Source organism: Tachypleus tridentatus, chromosome 4 (genome assembly GCF_004210375.1).
Source record: "Tachypleus tridentatus isolate NWPU-2018 chromosome 4, ASM421037v1, whole genome shotgun sequence".
NCBI classification, from domain to species: Eukaryota; Metazoa; Arthropoda; class Merostomata; order Xiphosura; family Limulidae; genus Tachypleus; species Tachypleus tridentatus.
Window position 1 is genome coordinate 39042915 of NC_134828.1, and position 21880 is coordinate 39064794.

The 21880-nt window shown below is 32.4% G+C and overlaps 2 protein-coding genes across 20 annotated transcripts in view; one reads left to right on the forward strand and one right to left on the reverse strand.

Annotated features, from left to right (window-relative positions):
* Positions 1 to 21880, forward strand: part of LOC143248888 (kynurenine aminotransferase-like) — an 85675-nt gene that overhangs the window by 44946 nt on the left and 18849 nt on the right. For 3 of the 18 annotated variants that reach the window (XM_076497797.1, XM_076497785.1, XM_076497796.1), the window contains one exon: positions 18450 to 21829. The exons of 1 other annotated variant lie outside the window; for it this stretch is intronic. In XM_076497797.1, the coding sequence (XP_076353912.1) occupies positions 18450 to 18602 (153 nt within the window). In that variant the 3' untranslated portion in view covers positions 18603 to 21829. 14 more of the 18 variants (XM_076497788.1, XM_076497798.1, XR_013027250.1 and 11 more) reach the window with 13 other exon arrangements.
* LOC143248887 (ecotropic viral integration site 5 ortholog-like) overlaps positions 15057 to 21880 on the reverse strand; it is an 87666-nt gene continuing 80842 nt past the window's right edge. For both annotated transcript variants that reach the window (XM_076497784.1, XM_076497783.1), the window contains exon 18: positions 15057 to 21211. In XM_076497784.1, coding sequence (XP_076353899.1) covers positions 20951 to 21211 — 261 coding nt within the window. In that variant the 3' untranslated portion in view covers positions 15057 to 20950. The remainder of the gene's footprint in view (positions 21212 to 21880) is intronic.

Consider the following 21880-nt stretch of genomic DNA (forward strand, 5'->3'; position numbering starts at 1 on the left):
TACATGATGGAATATTATCATTTATAATTAATTATAAAGTATATTTTAGTTTTTTGTGTATGATGATCTATATCCAATAATAATGAAGAAAAACTTAAGAAATGTTTAGTGTCCCATTTTACAAGTGCCATTACATTCATAGTGGACATTTTATACATATGAAAAATAAGTATTCATCCATATTTTATTGTGTTTTATTTTGGACTAAATGTATAAATTAAAGTGCTACAGACATACTCATCTACTTATTTCTATCATATTATATTCTGTGAGGAACAGCCTAGTTTGTAACTTCAACTTGAATGGTAACAAATAAGACCAGGAGTATTTAATAGATTTTGTTTCTGTAGTGTTGTGGATCACTGTATAATATGTTGGTCCATTAGGCATGTTAGATAGGTCTTAATTTATTGTGATGTCTTGAAGGTAGGTGGCTTTCTTTTTCTGTTCAGGAATTCAGTAATAATGTTATAAAACTTCGACAATCCTGTGTTTGGTTGTATATGGCCCTGAGACAAGTATGTGAAGGTTGTCATGAGCAGCTTGACTTTGTTTTTATTATTTTGTTTGTTCTTCTGTACTAATAAGATTTATATTAGATAAAGATTTTTAGAGGTTATATTACCTTTTTCAGTTAGAGATGTTCATAAACATAAACATTTAACTTTTTCTTAACTCTAGAGTTTTGTTATTTAGCTAAACTTTTCTTTTTAAATGTTGTTTATATTGTAGTGAAAGCTCACATCAGATAAGTGAGAAAACTATTAAAGGTTTGTACACTCATCTCTCACTGGTTCAACATACCCAAAATGACACTTGACCCTTTTTTCTTTATCTTTGTTTGTGTTTGGCTAATAAAGATGACTATTGTATTTTTTAATTCTGACTCTTTCTTTGTTGATAATCTCATCTAAAGGTCAGAGAGTAAACTGAGACATATTCCATATTATTGTGTTTGTCAACCTTCTTGTTTAGCAGTCTCAACTCTTGCTCTGTAGGAAATCCATCAATCAAAATATACCACAGAGTAGTAGTGAAGAATAAAGTTTGGTGCTGTAATCTTGGATAATGCTACTGTGGAGGTCTATGATTTCTAAAGTGAGTGTGTCATGAGACTATATAGTATCCGAGTAAGTACACCAAATAGGAATGGCTTTTTATGTTGGACAAAAAACATTGCAAACTGAAAGAGAAGTTGGGAATTGAGGAAATGTGATCTCTAGAAATGGTGACTGGGTGCAAGGCAACCCTTCTTTTGTACCATGGACTTTAGTCAATGCCAAAAACCCAAGACTGATCAACACTATCTGTGTATCTAAAAGGGGCAAATGAGATTCTTCCTCTTAAGTTGACTCTTGGAGACAGTGAAAACTGAGGATAGCCTGGGTGGTATGCAGTCTGAATAGGATGGACTCTACAAAAACATAGGCACTCGCCAGCCAAAAGACAAGTACCCCATTGCTGGTTGAAGCCTCCCACAGCATGAAGAAGTGGAGAGGGGGATAAGGTATCATTGGAGATGAACTTCACCATTATGAGCTGTTTTTTTGGCAGACAAAACAGCAGGCGCTTACCTGGGATGGAAGTGGTAATTAGTGGAATGGCAGAGAACTTCTTAATGAAAGGATGTTATCAGTCTAAAAATCAGATATAAGGTCCTGTTGGTGAGGAAACAGGCACTTGCTGGCAAGGAAAGGAGTGAAATTTGATCACAGAGCATAGATACTCTAAGAAGTGAGGCACTCTATGAGGAAAAAGGTCATAAGCAAGGTGTTGTTAGTGGATAAGCTCCAATAACATTAAATGAAGTAGCAGAAGGGAGATTTTTCATGAATGGAGGTGCTTAGTTGAATTCCAAATGAAAAGCAAGGTACAGTGAGTTAATAAAAACTACTAACTAGACACATACTGTCAAAGCAACAGAAAACCTTTTCATAATGGGAAGCACATTTTCGTGGAGTAGTCTGAGGTCAAAAGTAACCAGACTATAGACAACTCATGGCTTGTCATTTTGTAATCCTGAAGCAGAATTTGAGGATCTTAGATACTGCTTATTTGCTGGTACCTTCATCAATGTCCTCTTGGAGGTGGAATGCAAGCTTGCTATGGAAGGATATGCACTATGAACATGGTAGAAATGAAACAGATTACCCTGCTAGTGTTTAAAGGGGCAGCCACAGAAAACCTTGACTGTTTCATAAAGTGTTCTAGGCAAGATGTTGACTGTAACTAATGATGTAGTGCCTGGTCTTGAGCACAGATGGTCTGGCATTTGGAAACTGGGACATAGTCATAGCCAAGACTTGCCAACAGTTTGACCTATTGGGAAACAGCCATCTACCAGGGTTAGGTCAAGACTCAAAGTAGAAGTCCTCTGAGAACTTTGGTAACTTTGTGGAAGATTTATGCTATTTTCATTTGAAGTCATACCTTGCCACAGATTCAGAAAACATTTTTGATACCAACTTTCTTGAGGATCTGTGGAGAGAGACCATGAGGTACCATATGAGATATTTGTACTCTGATAGAGACAGAATATACTGTGGTGAAGTTTGAAGTGATCACCTCAGATAAACTGCTGGAGAGGAGAAATCTGGAAGTAGATATTGTGGTAGTTTCCAACACAATCTGTCATGTTCAAGCAGGTGCATTTTGTTGAGTTGGGCTACAGGTGACACCTCCCTTGTTGTAAACAGACAAGGTGGATTTCTGTAGAGAGCCAGGCCTACCAAGGCATTCCTCAAATGCATGTACCATAGCAAATGCAGTTGGAACCTCCCATAGAACATACCTGGACATGACTGGTCTTCTAACCAAAACAGACTGAGGTAATCAACAAGTAGTGGTCATTATTGATTATTTCAAAACATGAGCCAAGGCATATACTCATTGGTCAACATTCTAGCACGATCCATTCCTGATGTTTTAGCAAAACAAAGGATAGACTATTTGATGCCTTGTTAAAAAATTGAAGTGTATGAGCTGTGTATAGCATTTTGGATAGTGAAAATAAGCATCTTTCCTTATCATCCTCAGCCCAGTGGATTTGACAGAATTGGTGATACAAAGTTTCAAGCATATAGTTTCAAAGTTTGTAAATTCCAACTAAACCAATTGGGAAAACATTTGCTATACATATAGATGGTGTATTGCATTACTGAATATAGTTCAATTGGATGTTCACCCAACATGCACATGTTTGGTTGGGAAATGAGTCTGCCTTTAGAGGTTACGTATGACCCACTTTCTAGCAAAGAGGTGCCACAGTGTCCATATGTCTGTGTGAAGTTGCTGAAAACTGCATTAGCAGGAGTTTATGTGCAGCTAGTGAAGGTTGTCATATTGCAGAAGGTATGTACGTTAAAGCATTTTAAGAAAATAGTTTCCAGCATGGACACTGTGTATGGTTGTGGTTTGTGCCCATTGCTAAACTGTTGTGAGACATGTCTACAACTAGTACTCTGACAATTTTGTCTGTTCATGTACGAGATCCAGCTTTCAGATGAAATTTGCATCTAGCACATTGATAAGCTGTAACTATTTTACTGATAAATATCATATTCCATGGTTTCATCAGGAATGGAATTTGTGGCTCAGAAGCCCGAGAAAGGTCAAGATACAGTTGTTGAGTAGCTCAGCAAACAAGGAGGAATAAGTTGGAACTACTTATTTGGCTGTACTTAATGAGGCCAGTTAAGTGTGAACACATGGAAGCCTGTAGGTACAGATCTTGACCATTGAAGTTTATACTTTTAACACATTGTTCCTAAAGGATATTTTAAGACATTATTTTTACAACTAGTATATTACATCTTTAACTCGTACTCATGACAAAACTTTTCTGACCAATTAAGAGTTCCTTTTATCCTGAATTTTAAATCTTTACTTTTACTACTTAAGATCAAATTCTTGGTCTTTATTTTGGCTTTCCTTTTTTCCAACTAACCAGTTGTGGAGAACACTCATTTTTTGCTTTCCAGACCCTGTATTTTGCACTATGAAGATGGAATGAGTCATTGATAAGGGCTTTATGTTTAATTTTTTGTATGTTTTGGAGTTTCTGTCAATACTGACAACTTTAGGAACAGGGTTTACACTTGTTATAATAGTTCATTGAAGAAGATTCATCAGTAAATACATACAGGCTCTACCATAGGCTACCAATAAGCTAGCTTTATGTACTCCAGGAGATCAGACGTTACTGCCTATCACTTCACCACAAATCATCCCAGTGGTGGAGCAGAGGAGTGAGAACTGAGACAAATCTTTAATGTCCAGCTTGTCAGCTGTTATATGCTGTGTTTTGTATTGTTTTGTTAATTAGTAATTCTCTTAAGCATGTAATCTTGCAGTGTTTTCACTTAATCTTTTATCAAAGATATTCAGTATTGTTACATGATTATATAGTACTTGCTTCATTTACAGAGCCAATCATAATCAAGGAAATAAACAGACCTGTATATTGTAATATCAAACCTTTTGATATTCCTTTATAACAGATTTCACTTGTGTGTCTGCAGGAAATCTAAGAATCAGAATATACCACAATAGCATTGAAAGCTGTGAAGTGCAATTGGCTGAGGTCCAGCTCCTCTATAAATTGTGTACAGTAATGTGGTGATATATAAATAAAAAAATGTGTGTGTGTGTATACTTTTTGTTTTATAAAGTTTATTTGTTTACATTGTGTAGTGTTAAAATGTACATTTTAATTGTGTTATTACTGGTAAAGTTTTCCTTTCCTTTTTAGGATGTCTGCACGTATTTTCATTTTCTTGTGATTTTGTTAAGTTTATGGATAACTTCATGTCCTGCATATATCCAAAATTGTTTTTTGCTTTATATGCATGTACGTTTTTAGTATAATTAGTTTCAAGAGTTTTCTTTATGACTTCTGTGTAGTTCATACTATTTGCTTTGTGAAAGTGTTTTTGAATAGTTGATTTTGTGTAGTGTGTCAGAGTAACCCCTTTATAAATGTATAGATTGTTTATGTTAAAACGTTTTTAATATATTGATGTGCTTATCTGTGTTAAAAGATACATTTCTCTGTTTGTATTTCTTTGTTAAAGGGTTTTTCTTTTGTATTGTATAAGAAAACCCTTTTGAATTTTTATGACACAATTTATTTTACAATTTTCTAAAGTTGTTTTTGCCTTTATACTTGTAGAACTTGTGGAGAAGACACTTTTACTGGGAAAGAGTAAATGATTTTGTTTTATTAAGCAACATTATAGTTTGATTGTTTTCAGTAGTTTTACAATTAAAGAGAACCTGGAAATAAAGGGGAAGGAAATATCTGTAGGTTAACACCTTAACTAATATGCAAATTATTCAAAATTTTATTTTATATGAGTAGCTCAAATACACAAGATGGCTTATTCTCGCTTTTAACTACATTTGGAAGTTGAATCTGCTAATTAGTTATTAATCATGTTTTCTAGAAGGGAAGGTAGCTGTTAATTTACTGCAATGTTTTGAAATAGACAAACATATTTTCTATTGACATTTTGGGTAATTACCCAGGGATTTCATGGTTTAACATTTTAATGAGTAAGATGTACAAGGTGCGAGAAGCCTGGCTTTGTCATTTTATTTTATTTTATATTTTTCAGGCTAGGCTCTCTCCTCTTATGCAGAATTATATTAAAAACTTCTGAGATTTTCAAAATTTTGGAAGCTTTTTTCATATATAGATTCTCAAAATTATAAGAATGTAATTTTTGATTACTATTTAGGGTATTGTAATTAGTTTTACTTTTTTTTCTCAGTAAAGTTTCAATAGGAGGCTCACATTGCAACCATTTCTGTCTGGCTCAGGACATTTCTTTTGTGTTGGATTGTGTTTCTACATTACAGGTGTTTGACTAAGTTTTGTGGTATTTTTTTGTACTGACTCTTTGAAAAATAGTAAATTCATTGATAGACTCAATTTATAAACAAGGAAGTAAACAGACCCATATGCTATAATATGAAAACTGTTGATATTCTTTTTTAATAGACCCTAATCTTGTTCAGCAGGATATCTAAAAATCATAATATACGACAGCAGTAATTGTAATAATTGTGTTTATGTAAGAATTGTTTTAAATATCTTGTAAAAAATTACTCAAAACATTTTGTGAATACTACCAAATACTACTGTTTGTTTAGTTTTAAAACTGAGTCATTTTAATTTATATTTTGTGGTTTGTATTGTCTTACTAAACTGTAATTCTCTTAAGCATGAAATCTTCCTTTGCCTTCATTTAAAATTTTATCAGATCTGTTTTATTTGATTACACAGTATAATACAAATTTTGTTCCTGGATAGTATGTGTTATTTCTTAATTGCTTATGTTGTAAAAGTACAGAAAATGGCCATTATTCCCTCCAAACTTTGCTTTTGTGACCTGAATAATGAAATTTAGAAGTTAATCTATTTTCTAAGTAAAAACAGGCAAATTTGCACATTTTCGTTTACATAAGGTCTGAATAAAACAACATATGAATCAAGATTTACATGTATTTATACTAAAATGATACAAAAATGCTTAGAAAAGAGTAATTTTTCGGGATTTGCAACTGTAATGTAAATCACTTTCAAGTGTAACCCCCCAAATATAGTCTTCCATCATGTTTTTGTTATATGCTCCTTGGTAGTGGCATTGAAAGTCCAGTATATTTTGGTGGAAACACTCACTCCTTGAATTTATCAAGATGAACATCAAGGATATGGACTTTCTGGGACATACTGTAGCCCATTTTGCCATAGTTCGTCACCAGAGCCTCAACCAGTTGCACATAATTTTCGGTCTTGTGATTGCCTAAGAAGCCCTGAACCACTGCGACAAAGCTGCCCTAAGCTTTGTTATCCTTCCTACTGAGCTTCTTGGGGAATTCTGTGCACTCCAGGATTTTCTTTATTTGTGGTCCAACAAAGACATCAACTTTGACCTTTCCCTCAGACAGCTTAGGGAAGAATTCTCAAAGGTACTTGAAGGCTGCAGACTCCTTATCAAGAGCTGTGACAAATTGTTTCATAAGACCAAATTTTATGTGCAATGGTGGGAACAACTAACCAAAACACCTTTGGTGTAAAAAAATGTTTGGCCAAACAGAATGAAATCAGAATCAGCAGCCAAACATGTACCAGTTATTATATTATTGATTACACTATGTAACACAAATTTTGTTCCTGGATAGTATGTGTTATTTCTCAATTGCTTATGTTGTAAAAGGACAGAAAATGGCTATTATTCCCTTCAAACTTTGATTTTGTGTCCTGGATAATGAAATTTAGAAATTAACCTATTTTCTATGTAAAAACAGGCAAATTTGCACATTTTCGTGTACATAAGGTCTGAATAAAATAACATATGAATCAAGATTTACATGTATTTATACTAAAGACATACAAAAATGAAGAAAAATGCTTAAAAGTGAGTAGTTTTTCAAGCTTTGCGACCATAGTGTAAATCACTTTCATGTATCAGTCCCCAAATATAGTCTCACATCATGTTTTTGTTATACACTCCTTGGTAGTGGCATTCAAAGTCCAGTATAATTTGGTGGAAGCACATGCCTTGCTCCTCTAAGTATGTTCTAATGTTCTCCTTGAATTTATCAAGATGAGCATCAAGAATATGGACTTTAGGGACATCCTGTAGCCCATTTTGCCTCAGTTCATCACCAGAGCCTCAACCAGTTCCACATAATTTTCAGCCTTGTGATTACCCAAGAAGCCCTGAACCACTATGACAAAGATGCCCCAAGCTTTTTTACCCTTTCTACTGAGCTTCTTGGGGAATTCTGTGCACTCCAGGATTTTCTTTATTTGTGACCTAATGAAGACATCAGCTTTGACTTTTCCCTCAGACAGCTTAGGGAAGAAGTCTCAAAGGTACTTGAAGGCTGCAGATTCCTTATCAAGAGCTGTGACAAATTGTTTCATAAGACCAAATTTTATGTGCAATGGTGGGAACAATATCTTTTGGAGGGCCACTAGTGGCTCACACTTGACATTGTGCCTCCTCACAGAGAACTCACTCCTTTGTGGCCAGTGCTTCCTGTTGTAATGCACTGTGGTGTCCCTGCTGTTCCAAAGGGAATAACAGGGAAACTTGGTAAAGCCTCCTTGGAGACCCATCAGGAATGCCACCATTTTGAAGTCTCCAATAACCTCCCAGCCATACTCATCATACGTCAAGGCTTTTAACAAGGTCTTGACACTGTTGTATTCTTCTTTGAGGTGCATCGAATGAGCCAGGGCAAGACATGGATACTTATTCCTGTTATGGAGCAGCACAGCTTTGAGGCTTTTACAATACTCTAGAATGTCTTGAAAATTCTTGTAAGTTCAAGAAAATTCTCTATCAACTACTCAGCACTGAATATACTTGGAATGCTCTGGAAAATGGGTAAATCTGAAAATTTTATTACCCAGGTCACAAAAGCAAAGTTTGAAGAGAAAAATAGGTCATTTCCATTTACTTTAAGCATAAGCAGTTGGGAAATAACACTTTCTGCCCAGGGACAAGAAAGAGTAAAAATTTTGTTACATAGTGTAATACAGCACTGGATATAATGTGATATTAAGTTTATATTGTTTTCAGAAAAGTACATTATTCAGTACAGTATACTGAATCTAGTATTTCAAAGATCATCTTGTAAATATAATTAATTTTTAAGAACTATATTTTAATGTATTATGTGCAGATTAATTATTACTCAATAAACAATAATTCTGGTTTGACGTTTTAGTTGACTTCTGTAAACAGATTTGTTTTCTTCACATTCTTTTATCACCCACTTTCTTTACATCTGTATATTCTTAATTTTGTGTTATTCTTTATTGTATTTCTGCTCAAAAAATGTAAAAACATGGTGTGTGTGTGTGTGTGTCACAAAGCAAATGATTCTACCAATGTAAGCAAAATCTACATCACTAATAAAAAACAACAAAATTGTAGCTATATAAAACAATTTTTTGAAAATTCTTTGGATAAAATATTTTATTTCAAAATACTCTTTCATTTTCTTGTGTACTAATTTTCAGAAGAGTTATTTAATCAGTGTAATTTGTGTGAATCATTCAATTGTGTATAGTAAATTATGCTGAGAAAATTTAATAATCAGCACTTTTCATTCATGCATTGACAATAAAGTCAGTTTGATTTTTGCACCATAAATCAAAATAAGGTGTGATCAACCTTGAATGTTATTGTTAGTCTTCATAAATGTTTATTTGATTTACATTCATTACCTTATTAATGATGCAAAATACTATATTTGTAGGTAAGATATGCCTTTTGCTTTAATAATTATCTGAATGCCCATCATGTGATGGTAAATGCTGAATAATTTTTCTTCTGAAAACTAAATCCAAATAAATGTATAATGAACATGTTTTCTAAAAAATTGATTATATTACAGTAACACTATATACATGTTTATTCTTTTTCAACTGTTACACAAAAACATATTTTTTGTATTTTTGGTTATCTTCCTGTAAGTGATCCTTGGTTTTAATTTTAACTTATGTATATTTTTATGTTTTATGTTACATTCAAATCTGCTTTTTCATAAAACCTCATAGACTGAACCATAGGGAAAAAACAGCCAGTTCATGAAGAAATATTTCTACGTGATCAAATATCTGACCCTGTGATTTATTATTTATAATAGTAAAGATAATTTAGAAGTTTGTTGTGAAGGGCAAATGTTTGAAGGTATAATTTTTTGTAAAAAATCATTATAAATTGTTTGACTAAATTATTCAAAATCTCTCACTGAAGATGAAATATCAATATTAATCTATTGTGGCATAATTTATTGGGTTGAAAAGATATTTGAATAGTTTTTTACTTGTATATCACTGGTGTTTATAATTTAATAAAGTATTATCTGTGGTTAAATCTATAATTGTATTTTTCCTAATATTCAAAGAGCGTGTGGTAGATATCATAATATATTAAAAAACAGATATAATAGTGAAAAAAAAAACCTTAAAATTCCCACTCTGAAATTGAATACAAGACTCCCCCATGATAGGTGAGCACTGTAACTACTGTGGCAACCATCTTGGTAATCATATATTACCAAATAATTAAAATTGTTTATGTAAATTATCATATTGTTCTGTTTTTACTAATATTTTAATAGCTGGGTCTGAAAATGATAACTGTTAAAACAATTATAAAAAATCCCCTCTTGACTGGGATTTGAAGTTGATACATCTGTGTGAGATAAACCACTGAACCAATTTGAATGTTACCAACAGAAGATTGAGGGTTACCAGCAAAGAGAGCATTACGAACAGAGAATGACTTTTATATTTGCCAATAATTACAACAAACAGAGTAAATACAAAAATTACCTTTCCTATTTTTATGTTACTTCAGTTTGTTTGTTTTTTTCTTCTTCTTCAACAGTATGAGAAGGCTGAACAAGTTTTCAGTGACTTGAAGAAATCTCTCAATTGAGTTGGCATTTATTGTGAGACTGTAGTTTAAGGAGAACAAGAATGTAATCAGTTAGTTATTAAAACTGTTGAGTTATAAGATATTTATGTTTGAAATAGTTTTTTTACTGCAATTAGAAACTTTGAATAATACTGGGTTTTTAAGGTCTATCTAATCTTGAAATCTTAATTGATGTTCATATTAAAATACCTCCAAATATAATTAATATGAGAAATATTTTAATGTAATGGAAGTGAATTTTATAATTTCAACTCTTTATATTGAGATCTTTATGACAGTAGAATTATCTTAAGTGTTACTTGCTTTTGTTTTCATATACCTGTATTTCTTTTTAGTCCAGTATAAATCAAAAACAAATATATTTTTGTGCTTATCTAATTATTTTAAATAATTTTTTATAGCTAAAAACAGAATACTAATGGACACAGATGTAATTATAATGTATTTTAATGCAAATGTGTTTGATCAGATTTAAAATTAGTTAACTCTGCATTCTTTTTCTGGGGTTGTAAACATTAAAATATTTTGTAAACATTAGTGCCAATTGATGGAAGCACATGCACATTAGCTGTTCTTTGTATTTTCACTATTTGGCTAGTTTGTGCTAAATTATTACACTTAGTTTAGGTTATGAAAAAAAAAGAAACATTTTAATATTCAGTGTTCACTTATTGATGAATAAAGAAAAATATTTTTAATTTTATTATTTATTAACTATTTTTAAATTCATTCAGGAAGAGTGACTATGGAAAATACAGGGTTAATACAGACTCGATTAATTAGGATACGTGTACCAAGATGTCTTGTATACTGTAAAATAATGATATATGCAAGATTTTTAATTAAGCATAATGGAATTTGTTTGTGATTATTTTTGTGAATTATTAATACCATTTTTAGAATAACTAGGAAAGAAAATTAACTAGTGATGTCACTTTATTAATGACATATTTGTAGTATGTAACCTTCTTTGAATTGTGTCTCTAAATGTTTGACACAGTGACATTGCTTTTCATAATTCAAGTGAATATAACAAACTGTTATACACTGCCCTTTCAGTTTGTATAAAAATTATTGTAAAACTCATCACCTTTTGTATATGAAATATGGAATTAATCGTAATATGTAAGTGTACTATATGATTTCTGTTGTTTTTTTTAAATATAGAATTTCTCAAAATCTGCCAGTTATTCAGATATATGGCACTTTTTGCACAATGCTTGATCAAAAAGGTTACTGTTGCTCTAGCAACCAATTGCTCTGTGTTATTTCATGGATGTTACACCTTTTTGCTTGAGGGTTAAATACACATATAAAGTAACATTTCAGTTATGAAGCTAGATAGTAGTTTTTTTAATGGCAGCTCACAATTATTACCTTGAAGTTACAACATTTCTTATTTTCTAATGGAAATGACCAGGGAAGTGGATAAAACTAGACAATTAGGGGTAAGTTATTAAATGAAACTGATCACCTGCCTTATCAGGCAAGTGCACACACACAGTGTGTGTATTTGAATAAAGACTGTTTATTGTAATTTTGTACACTTGTATCCATTCTCTCTCTTTCTTTGTTATGATCTCAGTTACCAAGAGAGCTTAAAATTTTCTGTTATTGATTGGATTTACCTGGTCATTCTAAAGGAATTCTGTTTCACCTGACAGATGAGTGCAAATTCAACTGTGAACAAACAGTGACTGATGCAAAACTATAGGCTATAGAGCTATCCTTTATTTATTGATAATTTTCAGTATCCTTCATTGACAAAACATCTCCAAAACTGTACCTAACTAAATCTATGAAAGCAGCTTTAAATATACCACAGATAAACAACAACATAAAAAATAAAACTATTGAAACTGTTAACGTAACAAAAAACACCGATACAAATTCAGCAGTAAAACATGTAATGAATAACAATATATGGAAAAATTCTGGAGTACACATGTAAAGAGAAGTTGTTTGTAGAGCTATGTATCAAATTGGTAATAAAATATACACAGATGAAACAAATATGAACTCTTGCATAATATACTAAAAGCAAACACTGAGACAAATGCCATAGTAGAACATATGCTGTGTATTACAGCCTTTCTAACCCTAACCTACCTTTTAAAAGCTAGATGTCGCCATTTCCTTTAACTTTTTTGGGAAATAGATTATAATGAATCCCTCATAATCCATGACTGTAAACCTCAAATTAAGAGAAACATTGAAAGGGAACTTAAATAATCTGTATGTGGTGTTATTTATTAAATTACAAATCTGTGGTACAACTATAACATTATAGTTTTGTTTCAAGTTATTTATTTCAACACACTGTTTTTCAATAGGACTTTAGCTGATGTAGCACTGTTAGATGATAAGGGTGGCTTTGTCTCAACAACTTCACTCCTGTCTGGATATCCACAGTTGAACTACTTCATATGTTTTTGTTTGTATATAGGTGATTTTAATTAAATAGATTAACTTCCATGACTAAACTATTTTTTACTATATGTGTCTTTGATACAGGTATAAAGTGAAATATTGAGCATTTAAAGCATAACAAACTGGTTTCATGGAGTTTGTGGCAGATTATTTTAAGTAAAATATAAACAAGAGCTTTCATATTTGATTCTCAAAGAAAGTATAATGTATGATATTATATTTCACTGCTATCAAGTAGTAAAATGAAATATTTATATGAATGTCAAGGTAATACATAAAAAATATTAATGAAAACATAACTAGTTCTAATTTGTTTGTTACCGCAGAAAAACCCAAAAAATATCTTTAGCTGCTTTTACTGTAAAGGAATTACCTAACCTTTCACAACTTCAGCTGTCCCAGAGGTTTAAGACATCAAACCCAGATTAACTTTTAAAGATAATTAAAATATTACTTATTTGGATTATTGCCATTTCAGGTTGAGAAACAAGTCAATCAACCTCGATTCTGCATTACAGAAATGGTCAGGTGGTTAATGCACTCAGCTCATAATCTGTGGGTTGCAGGTTCAAGTCCTCATCACACCAAACATACTCGCTCCTTCAGCCATGGGGGTGTTATAATGTGATGGTCAATCCCACTATTCATGGGTAAAAGAGTAGCCCAAGAGTTGGCAGTGGGTGGTGATGACTAGCTGCCTTCTCTCTAGTCTTACACTGCTAAATTAGGGATGGCTAGTGCAGGTAGCCCTCATTTAGCTCTGCATGAAATTCACAAACAAATACTGATTTAGAGAATAAAAACTACTGCTATATATCAGGTCATCCCTTAAGTAATGTCTGATTTTAAGTTCAGAGAAAGGATTTTAAACACTTTTAATGTTATTTGATCAAGAATATATGTTCCATTATTATTAATTACTTTCTGTGAACTATTCATAAGCTTCTGAATGCCACTTCTATAAAATTCTTTGAGTTTGGAGGAAAACAATGTAGAGAAAGTAGTTTTGACATCTTTATCTGTTCCAAGCTCTTTTCCATCAGGATAGTTCTGCAAGCTTCAGAATAGATGATAATCAGATGGGGCAAGGTCTGGAAGTTTTTCCAAGTCTAGCTCTTCAGTCTTTCCAGATGTGATCCTTGCTGTGTGGGGCCGTGCATTATCCTGGTGTAACACAACCCCTTTACGATTAATCAAAGCAGGCCTCTTTTCTTTCAGTGTAACATTCAAGTTCTCTAACTGTTCATAATAGTAGTCTGGTGTAATTGTTATATTGAGTGGCAGCAACTCAAAGTGCATCACACCAATAATATCCTGCTAAACACTTAACAAGACTTTCCTAGGGTGGAGGTCCATTTTGGGCTGTGCTTTAGCTAGTTTACCTGCACTGAGCCATTGTCTGCAGTGCTTAACATTTTTATAAAATATCCATTTTTCATCTGCACTCACTAACCTGTCCAAAATAGGTGAGTTACATTTACAAGAGTGCAGTGAAGTGCAAATGTCCACTCTTGCTTTAAAGTTGGCTTCTGTCCAATCATGGGGACCCATTTTCCAAGTTTTGACACCTTTCCAAGCTGTTGCAGATAAGTGTGAATGGGTTGAATTAAGCTTCTGTACTAGTTCTTCAACTGTAACAGCACAAACTTCATCAGGTGCAGCCAGCAGCAAGTCATCATTAAACTCAACAAGACAACCTGAACATCACTTAAGCTGTAGTCATCTGATCTGAACTTCTGAAACCACCTTCAACGTTTTATTTCATTGAGAGACTCTGCACCATAAACACCTTGAATGTTTTGTGTAGTTTCTGCTGCACTATTGCCCTTTTTAAACTTGTAAGGCATTATATGCCTAATGTGCTCCTCAGACACATCCATCTTCATAATGGTTTATTTGATTAATGATCTGAAAAAGTGGAGTTGGGTTAGTTTCTTTTATTTGTCTGAACATTTTTATACACATCCTACTACATATTTTATTCGTTAAAGCCTTCTACACAGATAGAAATGATGATGCACTTTCTTTACTATATTTTTTTTGGACATTACTTGTGCAGTGACCTGATATTTTAAAGAGTCTGGTTGGTTCTGTAAAGTAAAGGTTTCTTCGAAATAATAGGGTTGTGAACTTCAAGTTAATATGTGTTACTATTGAATGTGAGAGAAAGTCTAACCAAAACACCTTTGGTGTAAAAAAATGTTTGGCCAAACAGAATGAAATCAGAATCAGCAGCCAAACATGTACCAGTTATTATATTATTGATTACACTATGTAACACAAATTTTGTTCCTGGATAGTATGTGTTGTTTCTCAATTGCTTATGTTGTAAAAGGACAGAAAATGGCTATTATTCCCTTCAAACTTTGATTTTGTGTCCTGGATAATGAAATTTAGAAATTAACCTATTTTCTATGTAAAAACAGGCAAATTTGCACATTTTCGTGTACATAAGGTCTGAATAAAATAACATATGAATCAAGATTTACATGTATTTATACTAACGACATACAAAAATGAAGAAAAATGCTTAAAAGTGAGTAGTTTTTCAAGCTTTGCGACCGTAGTGTAAATCACTTTCATGTATCAGTCCCCAAATATAGTCTCACATCATGTTTTTGTTATACACTCCTTGGTAGTGGCATTCAAAGTCCAGTATAATTTGGTGGAAGCACATGCCTTGCTCCTCTAAGTATGCTCTAATGTTCTCCTTGAATTTATCAAGATGAGCATCAAGAATATGGACTTTAGGGACATCCTGTAGCCCATCTTGCCTCAGTTCATCACCAGAGCCTCAACCAGTTCCACATAATTTTCAGCCTTGTGATTACCCAAGAAGCCCTGAACCACTATGACAAAGATGCCCCAAGCTTTTTTACCCTTTCTACTGAGCTTCTTGGGGAATTCTGTGCACTCCAGGATCTTCTTTATTTGTGACCTAATGAAGACATCAGCTTTGACTTTTCCCTCAGACAGCTTAGGGAAGAAGTCTCAAAGGTACTTGAAGGCTGCAGATTCCTTATCAAGAGCTGTGACAAATTGTTTCATAAGACCTAGTTTTATGTGTAATGGTGGGAACAACAACTTTTGGAGATCCACTAGTGGCTCACACTTGACAAGTCTTACTCACAGATTTATACTCAAACTTTCCATAAGACTTTTTCCTAACTTCATCAATTCTCTTAAGTGACTCTGATAGATGCATTTGCATCTTCCCCTTCTCTTCTGGTTTCTTGTTCCTTACCCATCAGCCTTGGCTTAGATCCTCTCAGTCAAGATTGGTCTAATCTTTTCTTCTTTGTCTGTCTTCCTCTCTGCCTTCTCCATATTTTCTTGTTCTTGCTTAGGACACTCCATGCAAAATACTAAGCCACACACTCTTTTCCACAATTCATATCATCTTCTCTATCTTGATTGTTCCGTCTTGAATAAGACTTTATCTGTTATGGATAGTGGTCACACATTTTGTTTCATTTTCCTTCCATCTGTCTCTCATCTTTATGGATATTCTAACACGTTAGTGTCCAATCTGTGTCATTTGTTGTTACCTATCTTGTATTTCCTCTTGATCAAGAAAGCTGAAAAGTTCATTTCTCTCCAGTTGCCTTTGTTCATCATTCTATAGGAAATACTACATGATCTGTCCATGGAGTGGTGTATCACTATAATTTTGTACATCATGCAAGGATGTTGGTAGCAGTATCCTCCAATGGTAGGTCATGAGGTATCACAAGAAATATTACTTTATGTTTCAATGGGATTGACTGACAGTCATTTACAAGTATATAATACAATAATCTTATGATTAACTCTATCTCTGAAGTTCAAACTCTCAGATAAGTAATTGAAGTCAAAGTTCTTTCTTCCTAAACAGTAATATTATCTTAATGTTTAACTTTTGTAGTTAGCTACATGCTGTTAAACATTTAAACAAGTTTTAGGACAGTATAGAGTTAACTATATAGTAAAGGTGTTATCATATGCTCTGTGCATATTAATTTGATTGTTTTTTAAAATAAATTTAGATTATTACACCGTGGATTTTATAATGTGTCCAGTGTCTTTCTTTTTCAATCTCAGTCAAGTTTTGTTTACTCTCCATTTATTGTTATTTCCATATACAGCACATAATTTTGAGTATGTATTATAAAACTAACATAAACTTCCCTTAGCAGTGACATGTACATATTAATGTTGCAAAAACGTATATAGATTTATGGTAATGGCTAGTCACATGAGATCTAACTTCATGGACTATCCACAAAATAAAAAGCCTTCCTGGAACTTGAAAATGAGTTAGTTCATAATATAGTTAGAAAGAACTATTGCTCATTGTTGTTCTTGATGTTGAGAAGTGGCTGAGTTTTGAAATATTATATTATTCCCTCGTGAATCAGGTTTCTTTTATCCTTCTGGTTGTTTTTCGTAATTTTTTTCATACTTATTAACTTTAAGCACAGTGAGTTGAGATTTATGTCGAATTATTCACTAACGTTTGTGCCCGGTTTACTTTGTTTTTAAATAAGTGATGAAAATTTTTATTCTAATTGTTTGCAAGTTTTATTTTGGACTTTTGTTGTTTTATTACTTTAGTTGTAGTGGCATTTTGTTCAGACCATCACAAGAGAATCAAATTTACTTTGTAGTAGATATTTTGTTGAACTTCCTTTTATTAAGCAGATCTATCCCACTGGTGTTACGTAAATAACAGGACACATCAGTAGAGAAAAAAATGCAATCAACCAAATTCTATTTATTTTAGATTTTACTATTCACTAAAGTACATGATGCTTTATGAAAGTGGAACTAACATGGGAAATACAGAAAATGGTTTGGGTTTTTGGGACTTAATTTTCATATTACCAACAAGGAGATATGTGTAGTTTAAAAGGTTCTCCATAACAGGGAATGGTTTTGGATCAAGACAATTAAAAAAACAAAAACATTGCAGAAAACTACAGAGACATTTCTTAAAAAGGTTGTTGCAGTTACACAATATCAAACACGAACATGCACACACACATTTGAATGTAACAGATTTTAGAAGAAATCTATAATAAGTTAATATAACTATACTGAAAGGGTAATAACACTCTTCATTATTTTACCTACTCTAATAATTCTAAACACCTTTCATTTTAATAAGAAGCTAATTTAACACTATATGCCAGTTGATAACCCCAAATTTGGTGTACTGGTTGGAATACAGACTAGTTTTACCACTTCTGGTATTGAAGTCAGAACACTAAAGAAATGTGTCCCAACAAAGGTCTCTATCTGTTAATATAAAAAAGAAAAACACACTTTACTGCCCAAAGAACTCAGCTTTCAATAATATTCAGCCACAAATATGCAGACTTTATTTCTGTCATACAAAATATAAGTGTTCATGTTGATGTATTATGATTGGTAAAATTAAAGGTTTTTATGAATATCATGTATGGACTGGTCTAAAACAGAAACTAAATTATTGGTTGGTCTGTATTTCCTCGTGCTATGTAATTGAAAGTTTTGTGGTGCTATTGCCAACTTGATGAGTGTTTGTCTTTAATACAGAGTAGAAATCATCACAGTGTCATGGTACTTTTCTATCATCTCTATCAACAGAAGTACAAAAATCCAAATAGAAAACTGCTGTATAGATCTGAGGAACCAGATTTCATATTTTCCAAAGGCTTAGTCACTCTTGTATTTTGTATGAGATTTTGAAGAGGGAGGTAGGGATTTGACTGCCCCTTATCTAGGAAAGTGCACTTTTAACCATGCTGTTAGACAGGTACGTTCAAGGTATTTCAATCTCTATTAAAAATTTGAAAACATGATTTCTGGAAAGCTATGTTTGGGAATCAAGTTGCTATAAATGTTCCTTGAGTAGCAGATTGAATGTTACAAAACACACACAAAAGAAAAGGTGTTAACATGTGCAAATTTACTTTCATAATACCGATTTCTGTCAATGAAACTTAACTTTCTACATTCATGAGATTGAGAAATATATCTTCAGCTCAGTGTTAACATGAAAATACGTACATGTAATACAGGTTTCATACATCTTTCAATTTAAAAAAATACTTGTGAAAGAAACAGTCTTTATGTATCAAGCTTATTATACATAGCAAGCAGTTTCAGTGACAGTTTGATTGTCTCTAATCTATAAAAACGCTTATTGTATAAAGCAAATAATGTTTCTAGATGTACATGTTCACTTGGGCATTTCATTTCTACATCTTAGAAGTTTCTTATTTTATAACAATTGTTGGATGGCAGTTACCTTGGACATGTGGCATGTATTTCAAATTATATGAAACAGATAAAATAAAAATAAAAACATATGAATTTTAAATTTTCAGAAATCACACATATATGTAAGTTCACATTTTTCAGAACTTTAAGAAGTGGGAGATTGTTTTATTTTTTACTTCATTCAAAGCTGCATGAGGGCTATCTGCACTAACTGTTCCTAATTTAGCAGTGGAAGACTAGAGGGAAGGTAGCTAATCATCACAATGCACCACCAACTCTTGGGCTACTCTTTTACCAACAACTAATGGGATTGACTGTCACATTATAATGCCAAGATGGCTGAAAATATGAGCAAACTTGGTGTGACTGGGATTTGAACTCGAGACCCTCAGTTTCCAAGTTTAGCATTCTAACGATGCTGGATCTGCCAAGGATCAAGGGCCATACTTTATGTTGCAAAAGACTATGAAAAAGTGCCACAGAGGTTAAACTTAAATTTTTGTGCAAGTATGGCTGTGTATACTGAATACTCAAGAAAGCAGGTCAATAGACCCTAACTTTGGGTAAGAAGGAAAGTGTATGGTAGATAAAACCCTATGCTGGACTTTCCATAGCTCTACAACATGTACCATCTGCTGACACCTTAATCAAATAATATGTTCACAAGTTGTTGCAACATTCTTACATGATAATGACATCTAGTCCATCCTTCATCCAAAATTCAAGTAATACCGTAAAACTTAAAGGTTCATAAATTCCATTTTTTAGTGTGCAAGAATTCAATACAAATGAAGGGCTAAGCACATGTGGTACTTTAATAAATCAGACAAAACATACACAGTAATCAAATGACAATCACAACACAACTATTCTATTTTATCCTAACATTACTCAACAAATAGCAAGTCCTATCCTACTAGCCTGTTTTCCCATTCAATGTTAAACACAATGAAATTGTAAATATATATCACTTTTCTTACTTCTATCTTGTGACAAACAGTATAAATGTGAATATAACTGCCTAAAGTAATTGTTTGAATTTTAAATTGCAATTTGCAAAATAATAAGAAAATAACATTTAAAATTAATAACAACATATATGTAATTTTTTTCCGTAATAGCAGTCTTTAAATCCAAACTATGATACTAACTATGGATAAGTGTCATGTAATTTATTTGAACCTATATGTGTTACTGCTGTGAGATGCAAGAAGCAATAATGACCTTAAATGATTTGGCTGCAAATGTTTTTAGCACCCTAAAATAACACAACCTTTCACAGTAAAACCTTTTTTTATATGTAGTTTTAAATAACATTACTGAGATTTCAAACAGCTATAGTTAGAAAAGTAAAACAAGACATGGAACTCTTTTCAACTAATAAAAAGTGAAAACTAAATTGCACCTATACAAATACTGTTATTTACTCATTAGACTATAACATCATGCCACTTAAACATCTCCCATGGACGGAGCACTAAAAATATGCAAGCAACTACTTTACTATCGATCAATATGAAAACTGTATATTGTTACTATATCGTGACTTAAGCAATTTTTTTTAAAACATTTCACAATATTTCTCAAAGAATCAGAATTAAAACTAATCTACTGTGACTGCAAATTACAAATTGAAGTATACACTAGCAGAAAGGTATGACATATAAATCAGGATATAAGAAAACATGTCAATATATTTTGAATATTCTGATTCAAAGAAAGAAATTCAACAAGCTTAGTGAACGTATGTGTTTTACAATAGATGTTTGAACTGATAAGAATATCTTGTTCAATACAAAATAAGTATTTTGTACTTAGCTGGCCTCACCATTTACCTTGCTGTTTTTATTTAGTAGATCTTTGTTGAGTTTTTGATCAACTCCAAGTTGGAGAAGTTCACTCAGTGACTCATCACAAAAACTACTGCTTCGACTTATTGCCAGTTCTAACAAACAACTCAGATTTGTTAAAGAGCTGTCCTTGGAAATACTGCCACTTGGACTGCTTGGACTTTGTAAAGCTTGAATAGCCACAGTAGATGTCAGCTTCTTGTTTAAAGTTTCCAGACGTATGATCTGAAATATATTAATATAAACTTACACATAAGTTTAGTTAAATCAAATTTGTGGCACCAGTTTTCAATTTTGCATATATGTATGTACTTATGATATACATTGCAAAATGATTAGGCATTTATTCCATCAACACATGGTAGTCAGCATTTAGATGTTAAAAAAAAAGAGCAAACCAAAGACATCTTTAGTGCTTTTAATTAGACTAAATAAAATTAACATTCTTCAAAAACAAGTAAATGCAGTTTATTGAAGCTGTTGATGGGAATAATTACTTTTGAAATACAGATTACGCTATAACAAACTATACATAATTCTCCTTAGAAAATATAATGTAGCTAATGTGTCCGTAACATTCAATGAGCATAGTTTCATATAAATTAACTTTTATAGCATATACTTGTTAGCAAATTTTTGTGGATATTACTAGATATTGTTTGCATAAACAATCTTTAATTTGTACAAACAATTACTTATCTCCCATATAAAATATAAGTTTTCTTTTTTTGTCAAAGAAATTTAAGCTATGTTGTTATGATATAACTTGAGATAAATGTACATCTAAACTTGAGTCATATGTAAGGCAGGTACTCAAAAAATAAATTTAGAATTTTTTATACTAAGTGATTGCATTGTGTTAAACTGGACAAATCCAAATTTATTGAGTTGAAT